The 13,105-nt window shown below is 40.6% G+C and overlaps 1 protein-coding gene across 1 annotated transcript in view; it reads right to left on the bottom strand.

Annotated features, from left to right (window-relative positions):
* Window positions 1-13,105, bottom strand: part of LOC112415775 (guanine nucleotide exchange factor DBS-like) — a gene marked incomplete at its 3' end in the record, with an annotated part of 63,762 nt that overhangs the window by 25,338 nt on the left and 25,319 nt on the right. Inside the window, exon 4 of the mRNA XM_024768936.1 lies at window positions 723-791. Coding sequence (XP_024624704.1) covers window positions 723-791 — 69 coding nt within the window. The remainder of the gene's footprint in view (window positions 1-722; window positions 792-13,105) is intronic.

The following is a 13,105-nucleotide window of genomic DNA, read 5'->3' as shown; positions in this document are numbered from 1 at the left end:
AACAAGAGAAGCCACTGTAATGAGAAGGCCACGCACCGCAACGAAGACTAGCCCCGGCTCACCGCAACTAGAGAAAGCCCGCGCGCAGCAATGAAGACCCAATGCAGCCAAAAATAAAAATAATAAATAAATAAATAAAATTGCATTAAAAAAGAAGAAAAAAGAATAGTTAAGACGGTAAATTTTATGTTATGTGTATTTCATCACAATTTTTAGAAATTATATACAAATACATATACAAATACCTATACATATTTTAGAAAAGTAAACTTTTTTATCATGTGTAAATGAAATCCTTTTTAAAAAAACTTAATACATGATGCTTAATTAGGGTGACTTGCAGCATTTGTAATGAACATTTAAGTCATCAGAGCTACGGTGGAGGGGGAAACCTCAAAGAAGCCACCTGAGTGGTTACCCTCTCACTCAGCCTGCACCCACCTAGGAGATGTATTCCACTGTCACCCATCACAGATTGCTGAAGACTTGCCCAAACGTCCAATATACAAGACTGGTAAGACTGGTTTTAATCACATATCTAAACATATTTCAAACCTCTAGTTATTCTCTAAATGTCCGTTTTTTAGCAACTACATGCACAATGTATGAATGTTTATTAAAATATAAAAATTATACAGCCACTTATATAAGAAGGACCAAACTAACTTTGCTAATAGATTAAAACATTCATCTGGTCTAAATATATGAAAAAGTCTACTTACCAGACAGGAAGGCAATGTCTTGCATTAAGAAATGGCTGATGTCCTTCACACGGAGGAGCACCTCAGTTTCTATGACAAACGAGAAAGGGAGAGAAACAGCGGGCACGTTAAGAGGACAGCCAGAAACGCACACGTGATTTCTCGTCGTGCCGAAAAGAACTCTGGGGGTCCCGCAGATCTGCATCCCCAGACGCACTGCTGACCTTCTCCTCTCAGCCACATAAGAAGGAAATCACACTCTGGACAATATCACTGGGTAAGGAGGACCAGTGTCCTCGTTCTCACAATCTACGCCTGGGACATAAACTACTTTCACTCACCAGAAAGCCAGGGGCAAAGGTCCAAACTCCAGGACATCCAGATTTATTTATCTAAAGGGTAGATAGTCACATAGAGACACTGGCACAGTGTCTTTTACTTCTAACAATGCCTTTCACTCTGCAAAGCTTTATTAGCGACTACAAAGCACTTTTCGGATCGTTTATTGCATTGGATACTCAAAATAACCCAGAGAAAGGTATTATTATCCCATCTTACAGGTCAGGAAAATGTCAGAGAGCAAGTACAAAGTATTGGTTAAGCATGTGAGAAACCTAGATTCCAATCCCAGCTTGTTGCATTTACTGGCTGTATAAACATGTACAAGCTACTTAGCCTCTCAGAGCCTCAAGTTTCCTTACCTGTAAAATGGGCATAATATCTACCCCACAGGGTGCCTTGCCGACCAAATGCAAAATAACTGGCATAAGAGTCAGTGTTCCATGAACGGCAGCCTATTAACTCATCTTTGACCATTAGAGGTGGGACACATCCATGTGATGTTCAATATGTTTTAGTTGTCCCAGATCTTAAGTGCTAATTTGTAATGTTCGATTCTAGTGAACTCTACAGGGGCCCCAGGTCAAAGTTCACTACCTGCCTCTGGTCCATGAGCAAGGATAACTTTTTAAAAGAAAATGGGTCATCAAACTCAGCTATTCTAGATTGCTGGTTTTAACGCCTGTGACATCTCTCAGAGAAACCACGTTTTCCCCTTGCCCTCTGATACATAGGGCCTTCAAAGACCTGGTTTCTGGTGGTGTCAGACTGATGACACATTACCCTTCTTAGTGCTCTTCAGATCATACCACATGGAGGTGGTGGATCAGGGCCCATCCTGCTCAAGGGCCCTGCACAGACAAGCTCTCAATGACCCACACCAGACAGTGGAATAGGGCCTCTGTTACAGAGCCACACACACACAAGCACACACACACACACGATTTGAAACATAAATTCACGGACAAATTTATTTTTCATAAGAAACATGCCATTAAAAATCCACCATTTGTCAGGACATAAAAATCAATTCCTAAAAATGTCTTGCAATTTTAAAAAATTAGGCTCCTGGTACGTCCCAGTCTTCACAACCCAAACTGCCAAAAGCAGTTATTTTTACAATGGTACATGTTTCCTCTGATAAAAGCACGTGCTTATGACAGTCACAAACATGCGTCATATATTGACATTTTTTTATGCCTGGAGACCTGAAGGAAGGATGAGATGGGGATAGTGCAAAGAGGACTAGAACTTTCTCTGCTCTCAGAGGCCTGCACAAGTGGCAATGCCCCAAATGTGTTCTACCGTTTAGATGAGAGCATTAGGCATTAAAATATTCCTACATAATAAGACCCAATTTTCTCCCCTGCTTTGATCAGTAGAAAGAGCTATCAACATAAATGGATACATTTTATGTCATGTGGCAGATCTGGAAGCACTAATGTCTGCAACCTGATTCCTTCCATACCATTCAGCCTCTTGCACAGTTACAGAAACTATGTCTACTTACTCTACAATTGTTTTTAATCCATTCACATCATCAGAGAGGCATCAGGGCATAAAATAAAAGGCTGAGGGCTGGGAATGGGAGGACCTGGGCTCAGTGCTGGCTCGGCCACTGAGCAGCTCTGGGATCTAGGGCAAGTCACTCCCTACCCCTCAGCTCACTACCCTCTGCAGGTAATACAACAAATGCTTTCCAAGGCCCCTTACATTCTCTGCGATCCGACAACAGGTAAAATCCATAGATATAAGGAAAACACACTGTCATAAAATGTCTCCCACAATTATGCCAACAAAATGACATTTCCACACTAACAAAAAAGGATAAAATAATGGTTAAAAGAAACAGACTCACAGGTATAGGGAACAAACTAGTTGTAACCAGTGGGGAGAGGGATGGTGGGAGGGGCAAGATAGGGGTAGGGGATTAAGAGGTACAAACTAGTATGTATAAAATAAATAAGCTGCAAGGATATATTGTACAGCACAGGGAATACAGCCAATATTTTACAATAACTATAAATGGAGCATAACTTCTAAAACTTGTGAATCACTTTGCTGCACACCTGAAACTTACATAGTATTGTAAATCAACTACACCTCAATTAAAAGAAATGGTTAAAAGAGAAGATGTTACTACTTTAAGAAATGATCAGAGACTTCCCTGGTGGCTCAGTGGTTAAGCCTCCACGCTCCCAATGCAGGGGGCCTGGGTTCGATCCCTGCTCAGGGAACTACATCCCACATGCATGCCACAACTAAGGAGCCCAACTGCCACAACTAAGGAGCTGGTGAGCCACAACTAAGACCCAGAGCAACCTAATTAATTAATTAATTTAAAAAATGATCAAGTTCTGGGTTGGAAACAGACTGAAGGGAGAGAAGATAGCAGGAAAGGGAAACAGAAGCCACGGGGTTATCACTGAGCAGCCACAAAAGACAAGGTGGGCTTTTTGCTGAGAAGAGAGAAATAGAGTACAGACTTTGGAGAAAGCTGACACTGAGTTAAACCCAGCTTTGTATCTAACCTTCTTGAATTTCCACACAGATTTCCTCCAGAAATGTAAAAGTGAGAACAAATATGGTTTAGAATGTTCTTCTTGATGACCCTTTAAACTCTATTACTCCAGAGCATGAGAAATAAAAAGCCTGGGTCACCGAAGCCAGATCAGGTCCATATTACAGTATATTCCTGTTGACCAGATTCACATTTGATAGGAGGTTTGCGGAGCTGTCCCACGTGGTAAGGTCAATCACTCAAAAATGAAAGGCGTGCAGTCTCCTTACTTTGGACTAGTTGTGCAAAAGGGCTGGTTGGGAAGGCAAAAAAGTACTAACTCAATAAGTAATCTGACAAACAGCCTCAAAAACACCCCGATGGAGCAGATCTTCATTGAAAAGCTCTGAAGAACCAACCATGTGACTGTACAGTCAAACACAATCAGGCACAAACTGAAAACAAAAGACGAGGAGAGTGCTTGTCAACTCATTCATTCCATACATTTGCTCAGGAAGCAAGAGAGGCAAGCTTTTATTGCCTTGGCCATAAATTGCAAACTCAATCACTAATATTTCCTTTATAACATAACAGGTAGTTGTGCAAATGAGGATACAAGCTCAGAATGCAAATACAAAGAATTTTTAAAGTCCTAAAAGGCATGGAAATAAATAATATATTTACGATGGTTCGCAGAGGAGGAAGGTAAACCCATCCAATCAGCTGATCCATTTTGGTTGTGTCACTTGCAGAAATAAAAGACACTTGTCAGGGCCTTCCTTGGTGGTCCAGTGGCTAAGACTCCGTGCTCCCAATGCAGGGGGCCCAGGTTTGATCCCTGGTCAGGGAACTAGATCCTGCACGCCACAACTAAGACCCGGCGCAGCCAAATAAATATTTTTTTTTAAAAAAACCACTGGGCTCTAGGCACATGGGCTTCAGTAGTTGTGGCACGTGAGCTCAGTAGTTGTGGCTCGTGGGCTCTAGAGCGCAGCCTCAGTAGCTGTGGCACACAGGCTTAGCTGCTCTGCGGCCTGTGGGATCTTCCCGGACCAGGGCTCGAACCCGTGTTCCCTGCATTGGCAGGCGGATTCTTAACCACTGTGCCGCCAGGGAAGCCCCATCCATTCACTTTTTAAAAACAAATATTTATTGAGCACCTACTATGTGCCAGATACTAAGCTGTGGATAGATGTTCTGGGTAAAAGTAAAGATTCACAACCAAAAAAGTTTTGTGATATTGGGGGTAAAGCATACTGCAACATTCCCCAGCAAATACACACACACACATTGCAACTCCCTGGGTATGGGCTATGTATGCAGCGTTTCCCAAACCTACTTGATGAGGTACTCCTTTGTTTGTTTGTGTGGTTGGTTGGCTGGTTGTTTGGTTGGTTGGAAGTTGGTTGGTTGGTTTTTTTCCCTTCAGAGAGAGAGAGAAGACAAACAGAAAGCCACAGAGACAGCTACACAGACTCCATGTAAAGAAGCACTTGTTTTAGAAGTCAGAACTCTCTGGAGATGAAATGACCGCCGTGGTGGGTAGAGAAGCCTTTCCCTACCACTAATAGGGTTGGAACGAAGGCCAAGCAGCTCTGTAGCAAGGAGGCTAGAGAGGACAATGGAGCGTGTAGGTGGATTGGAGTAAATGATCCTTCTTGTCCTACTTCTCCAAGAATCTATTTCTCCATGAACTGAGTATGTATTACCATTCCAAGATATTTAAATTCTACTGAGTTTATTAATGATTCCTACAAGGAAAATGATGGTTTATAAAGTTAAGTAAATTGGTATCTACAAGCATTTCCATTTTCTAGAAAGCGTTTTTACTCCAGATTCTGGTGTATAACAGCTATAATTCCAACCCTTGAGCTTTATGTCACAGTGACACGCTCTTGTGTACAATACATTTATCCCTTCTCCGGGGTTTCTGTTCATACCCCATAGAAGAATACGAGCTCTGAACCATGCTGCACACACGTGCCATTCTGTTCAAGCGCCAGAGAGCCAGGGCAAATACTAACTGCTTAAAAGAGCAAATACTTCTATTCTCACATTTTCCTAAAAGTAAGAGGCAAAAATGGCTCACAAATTAAAATAGAAAGGGAAATAAAGGAAATGTCAACCAGAAAGATACAATCTCTTTCAAGGCAACTGACCCACTGCCACAGCCAATATGAAAACAGAGGGGAAAAGTGTAGGAAATGATTAAAAGTAGATATTTGCTGAGCACCTAGTACTCCAAGATGGATATTAAAACCCTCACCTTACTCAGTGCTCTGTGGTGACCTAAATGGGAAGGAAATCTAAAAAAGAGGGGATATATGTATATGTATAATGGATTCACTTTGCTATACAGCAGAAACTAACAACACTGTAAAGCAACCATACTCCAATAAAAATTAATAAAAAATAAATAAAACCCTCACCTTACAGATGAGGAAACAGACTCAGAGAGGCTCCCATTCATGTACTTATTCATTTAAGAAATTCAACCTGAACAACTGCTAGGCACAGGCACTGCTGTGTAGAACCTAGTAGATTTAGAAGAAGCTTTCACGGTGTCATCCATTTGGTTCCCTAACCTTCAGACAGGCAGAAGAATACACTCAATCAGCTCTAATGCAAATTACTAACTATATATAGTTTATTAACCTCCAATTTTCTTCCAGGAAGAATTTTTTTAATTAATTTATTTATTTTTTTTGGCTGCATTGGGTCTTTGTTGCTGCACGCAGGCTTTCTCTAGTTGCGGCGAGCAGGGACTACTCTTCGTTGCGGTGGACGGGCTTCTCATTGTGGTGGCTTCTCTTGTTGTAGAGCACAGGCTCTAGGCGCACAGGCTTCAGTAGTTGTGGCACGCGGGCTCAGTAGTTGTGGCACGCGGGCTCAGTAGTTGTGGCTCACGGGCTCTAGGGCGCAGGCTCAGTAGTTGTGGCGCACAGGCTTATTTGCTCCGCGGCATGTGGGATCTTCCCGGGCCGGGGCTCAAACCCATGTCCTCTGCATTGGCAAGCGGATTCTTAGTCACTGCGCCACCAGAGAAGCCCTTCCAGGAAGAATTTTATCCCAAACCACATCAAGAATGTTTATAAACAATCTTTTGCCAGAAACTCCATTATTTGTACACCCTGGAATTCTTAACAATGGTGCTTACTCTTAGCAATCATCTCTTTGAAGGTTCACTATTGCTGATGTGCAGGACGCAAATAAAATTAGGTTTCGTTTTGAGTCCTAAATCCTGTTGCGAGGCAGATGGGATTCTATGAGTGTAATTTTTCCCTTTCAATATGAACATCAGATACACTGTACCATCTGTAAACATTAATGAGTTAGCACATGCAACAGATTCAAGTGCTGTCTTGACAAGTGTTATGCTTTAAAAGGTGGAACAGGGACCTCCTTGGCGGTCCAGTGGTTAAGACTCTGCACTTCCACTGCAGGGGGCACAGACTGGATCCCTGGTCGGGGAACTAAGATCCTGCATGCCGCACGGTGTGGCCAAAAAAAAAAAAAAAAAAAAAAAATAGGTGGAACAAATAAAAGGGCAATTCTGAAACCATCACAAAATGAATTCCCATTAGACTACAGGAGAACAAACTATGCAGTACTCTGTTCTACCATAAAGGTACAGTATAGGGACTTCCCTGGTGGTCCAGTGGTTAAGACTCCACGCTCCCAATGCAGGGGGCCTGGGATCGATCCCTGTCAGGGAACTAGATCCCACATGCCGCAACTAAGAGCCCACATGCCACAACTAAAGATCCCACGTGCCATGATGAAGATCCCACTTGTGGCAACCAAGATCCCGTGTGCCGCAACTAAGACCCGGCACGGCCAAATAAATAAATAAATATATTTTTTTAAAAGGTACAGTATAAAAGACTCGCAAAATTCTGTACTAACAAAAGAAAACAAAGATTCTTGCTAAACCCTTCTGCTAACAACCTCCTTCCAATCTACTGTAATCCAACTCACCAAACATCTAGTGGGTTTCTACCTGCTCCTTTCTGCTAGGTGCTGTGGCCCACTGGAATATGAAAGAGTTTCTCACCTTAAGCTCAAAAATTAACAGAAGATATGACATATAAACAACTGGCCATAATATATGGTACAGTATGTGCTATAATAGAAATATACAATATAGGGTATAGGGAGGAAGAAATTATTGCATCGAGATTGAGAGATTAAGAAAAAAGAAGCTTTCACAGATGATGTGACATCTGAGCTGAGCCTTGAAAAGTGAGTGGGATTCAAATACGTAGACAGGGGAATAAAGAAGGACATTCCAGGTAAAAGAAACAAGACACAAACACAGGAGTAGGTGAAGGCATCAGGGACTGTACATGCCTGATATGGTTTGAGTTCAGAGCATGGGATAGTCTAGCTAAAGCCTGACAGCAAGACTGGAAGCAAAAAGTGGAGAACTTTGCATGTCTCCAGAGGAGAGCAGGCTTCTGGAAAGCCTCTGATCCAGGATCACTGCCTTAGCACAAAGGTATTTTCCAAGCAGGCAACTCCTGCAACACAATGGCAGGGATGGAGAAACTGGTGGAGTCTCAAGTCAACTACCAACTTTCGGTATAACCTCAGGCAATTCACTGAAGATGCCCCAGGACTCAGGTTGTTTATAAGCACCTATACAACAAAATGTGTGGGAAGGAAAAGGGAAATGGAAGTGAAAGTCCTTCTTTCATGTGTTATAAACTCCAAATAAAACTTGGCCTGAGTACTAGATGCCCATTTTTTTTCAAAAGTTAACAGTTCTGAAGTCTAGAGGTATAGTAGACTCACCATCACATTTGATTCTGTTTTTCGTTTTTCCATCCAAAACCCTATATTAAGTAACTTAGAACAAATCAATTACAGTCAAAAAAAGGAAAAACAGGAAATTTAAAAAATTAATTCCCAACCTCTTTGTAGTTGATATATATATATATATACACACACACACATATACATGTGCATATATATATATCAATATATATCTTTAGATTTCACAATTGTCATTTTAGATGTCATATAGTACAAGATAATGTGGCATGAAAAAAGCAGAATACAAAACTGCCTGTTCAGAGACAAGACATGGAAACAACCTAAATGTCTATCAACAGATGAATGGGTAAAGAAGATGGGGTACATATACACAATGGAATATTACACAGCCATTAAAAAGAATGAAATAATGCCATTTGCAGCAACATGGATGGACCTAGAGATTATCATACTAAGTGAAGTAAGTCAGACAGAGAAAGACAAATATCATATGATATCACTTATATGTGGAATCTAAAAAAAAATTATACAAATGAACTTATTTACCAAACAGAAACAGACTCACAGACGTAGAGAACAGACTTGTGGTTCCCGGGGGTTGGGGGAGGGATGGATTGGGAGTTTGGAGTTAGCAGATGCAAACTATTACATATAGAATGGATAAACAACAAGGTCTTACTGTATAGCACAGGGAACTATATTCAATATCCTGTAATAAACCATAGTGGAAAAGAATATGAGAAAGAATATATATCTACATGTATAACTGAATCACTTTGCTGTACACCAGAAACTAACGCAATATCGTAGTAAATCAACTATACTTCAATTTAAAAAAACCCATCTATTCAGTATGATGTCAACTATATAATATACTGGGCTGGCCAAAAAGTTCATTCAGGTTTTTCTGTAAGCTAGTATGGAAAAACCCAAATGAACTTTTTGGCCGACCCAATATCTATTTTTAACCAAAAATCTGTAAAATATATATATATATATATACACACTTCAGTGTTAGCAGGGCTTTTCCTCTGGACCATAAAATTCTTTTTTTTGGTATATTTTCCACTTTTTTTTGGTAGTGATCATGTTCACTTTTTTTAAGTATACTTTTTTAAGAGCAGTTTTAGGTTTCCAGCAAAATTGAGGGGAAAGTACAGAGATCTCCCATATACTGCCCACCCCTACATATGCATAGCCTCCATTATCAACATCACTCACCAGAGAGGTACATTGTTACAACTGATGAAGCTACAATGACACATCATTAGTACCCAAAGTCCATGGTTTACATGAGGGTTCATTCTTGGTGTTGTACATTCTATGGGTCTGGACAAAAGTGTAATGACATGTATCCATTATTATGGTATCATGCAGCATATTTTCACTGCCCTAAAACTCCTCTGTGCTCCACCCATTCATCCCCCCCCCGCCACAACCCATGGCAAGCACTGTTGTTTTTACTTGTCTACATAGTTATGCCTTTTCCAGAATGTCTCATAGTTGGAATCATACAGTATGTAGCCTTTTCAGACTGGCTTCTTTCACTTAGCAACATGCATTTAAGGTTCCTCCATGTCTTTTTATGGCTTGATAGCTCATATCTTTTTAGTGCTGAACAATATTCCATTCTCTGGATGTACCACTGTTTATTTATCCATTCTTTCTTTCTTTTTGATAAGTTATGTTTTCATTTTCATTTAATTAAAAATATTTTTTAAATTTCTTTTCAGACTTCTTTTTGACCCAAGTGTTATTTAGAAGTATGCTGCTTAATCTCCATGTATTTTAGGATTTTCCAGTTATTTTTCTGATATTGATTTCTAGTTTAATTCCATTGTGGGCTGAGAGCAGACACTGTATGATTATTTTTAATTTTTTAAAAAATTTTATTTTTGGCTGCATTGGATCTTTGTTGCTCCGCGCAGGCTTTCTCTAGTTGCAGCGAGCGGGGCCTACTCTTCGTCAATGTCCCCTGTGAGCCTGAGAAGAAACACTTTTTATTATATATTTATTTATATATATTGAGATATAATTCACATACCAAAAATTCGCCCTTTTAAGTATACAATTCAGTAGATTTCCGTATATTCAAAGTTGTGGAACTGTCACCACTATCTAACTCCAGAACATTTTCATCATTTCAAAATGAAATCCTGTAAAATGTAAATCAAAACCACAATGAGATATCACCTCACACCTGTCAGAATGGCCATCACCAAAAAGAACACAAGTAACAAATGTTGGCGAGGATGTGGAAAAAGGGGAACCCTTGTGCACTGTTGGTGGGAATGTACATTGGTGCAGCCACTGTGGAAAAGAGTATGGAGGTTTCTCAAAAAACTGAAACTTAAAAAAGAAAAAAGAACTACCAAGTGATCAAGCAACTCCACCCCTGGGTTTATATCCAAAAGAAACCAAAACACTAATTCGAAAAGACACATGCACCCCAATGTTCACAGCAGCACTGTTTACAATTGCCAAGGTATGGAAATAATCTAAGTGTCCATCAACAGATAAAGAAGATGTGGTAAATATATACAATGAAATATTACTCAGCCATAAAAAAATGAGATTTTTGCCATTTGCAGCAACATGGATGGACTTAGAGAGCATTATGCTAAGTGAAATAAGTCAGACAGAGAAAGACAAATACTGTATGATATCACTTATATGTGGAATCTAAAAAATACAACAAACTAGTGAATAAAACAAAAAAGAAGCAGACTCACAGAACAAACTAGTGGTTACCGGGGAGAGAGGGAATAGGGGTGGGGAAGTGGGAGGTACAGACTATGCGGCGTAAGGTAGGCTCAAGGATGTATTGTAAAACACAGAGAATATAGCCAATATTTTGTAATAACTGTAAATGGAAAGTAACCTTTAAAATTATATTAAATTTTTTAAAAATAATTTTTTAAAACTTTCTGGGGAAAAAAAAAAAGAATTCCTGTAGCATTAGAAGTCAGTACAGAAAGAGTTAACATAGCAGGCCTAGACTGCTTATCCTAAGAAAGGCTGAATTGCAAAGTAAGCCTTTGGCTGGCATCTGGGAACTTGGATTCAGGAAGTAAACAATGCAGATTATGCTAAATACCTGCTTTCCTTCCGGGAGCAAGGAAAAATTTTGGTACCTGCTAGGCATTGGGTGCCTATGTAACTACCCAACAATATCATTCCTGCACTGAGCCTCTAAAGAGGGTCCCTGATTGGCAACATTTCACATGTGTCACAACTTGTTGCTGGGGTAAATGATTAAGCACATTCTTTGTGACTCCACTGGGAGAGAGCCCTTGAAAGCTTGTGCCTGGTTTTCTCCAGACTTCATCTCATGTGCCTTTCCTCTTTGCTGATTTCGCTTTGTATCTGTTTGTTGTAATAAACACTATCTATGAGTAGAACAATATGCCGAGTCCTGTGAGTCTGTCTAGCAAGGCATCAAACTTGGGGTGGTCTAGAGAACCCCCAACACACAGTCACCTCCCCAAAGGAAGAAGTAAAACTATCTCTACTTGCAAATGACTTGATCTTGCTTGTAGAAAATAATAAGGAATTCACACACAGAGACACAAAAATGACAAAACCTTTTAGTACTAATAAACAAGTTTAGCAAGGGTGTAGTGTATTAGATCAAAAATTAATTGCATTTCTATTGTGCAAAGTATAACTGCAAAACTTATACTCTGAAAACGACAAAACATTATTGAAAGAAATTAAAGATGATCTAAATAAATGGAAAGCCATCCCACATTCCTGAAATGGAAGACAATATTATTATGGTGGCATTACTCCCCTAATTGATATACAGATTCAAAACAACCCCTATAAAAATCCTAGCTGGCAGGACTTCCCTGGTGGCACAGTGGTTAAGAATCCACCTGTCAATGCAGGGGACACGGGTTCGACCCCTGGTCTGGGAAGATTCCACATGCCACAGAGCAACTAAGCCTGTGCGCCACAACTACTGAGGCTGCGCTCTAGAGCCCGTGAGCCACAACTACTGAAGCCCGCATGCCTAGAGCCCATGCTCCGCAACAAGAGAAGCCACCGCAATGAGAAGCCCGCGCACCACAACGAAGAGTAGTCCCCACTCACCACAACTAGAGAAAGCCCGCGCACAGCCATGTAGACCCAACGCCATGAAAAAACAAAAAATCCTAGCTGGCTTTTTTTTTTTTTGGCAGAAATTGACAAGTTGATCCTAAAATTCATATGGAAATGCATGGGAGGCAGGTAAACCAAAACAATCTTGGAAAAAAAAGGAACAAAACTGGAGGACTTACACTTCCCAATTTCAAATCTTACTACAGAAAGTTGCAATAAAAACAAGACAGTGTGGGGCTTCCCTGGTGGTGCAGTGGTTGAGAATCTGCCTGCCAACGCAGGCGACACGGGTTCAAGCCCTGGTCTGGGAAGGTCCCACATGCCGCGGAGCAGCTAGGCCCGTGAGCCACAACTACTGAGCCTGCACATCTGGAGCCTGTGCTCCGCAACAAGAGAGGCCGCGATAGTGAGAGGCCGCGCACTGCGATGAAGAGTGGCCCCTGCTTGCCACAACTAGAGAAAGCCCTCGCACAGAAACGAAGACCCAACACAGCCAAAAATAAATAAATAAATTTTTAAAAAAACCCTAAAAACTAGACAATGTGGTACTGGCATAATGACAGACATAAAGATCAGTGGAATAGAACTGAGCATTCAAAAATTAGGCCATACATCTAGTGTCAATTGATTTTTGACAAGGACAAGATAATTCAATGAGGAAAGAACAGTCTTTTCAACAAATGGT

Source organism: Neophocaena asiaeorientalis, unplaced genomic scaffold (assembly GCF_003031525.2).
Source record: "Neophocaena asiaeorientalis asiaeorientalis breed wild unplaced genomic scaffold, Neophocaena_asiaeorientalis_V1.1 scaffold654, whole genome shotgun sequence".
NCBI lineage: Eukaryota > Metazoa > Chordata > Mammalia > Artiodactyla > Phocoenidae > Neophocaena > Neophocaena asiaeorientalis.
Note: the sequence above shows the minus strand (reverse complement) of the source record. Positions and strands in the feature narration are given on the sequence as shown.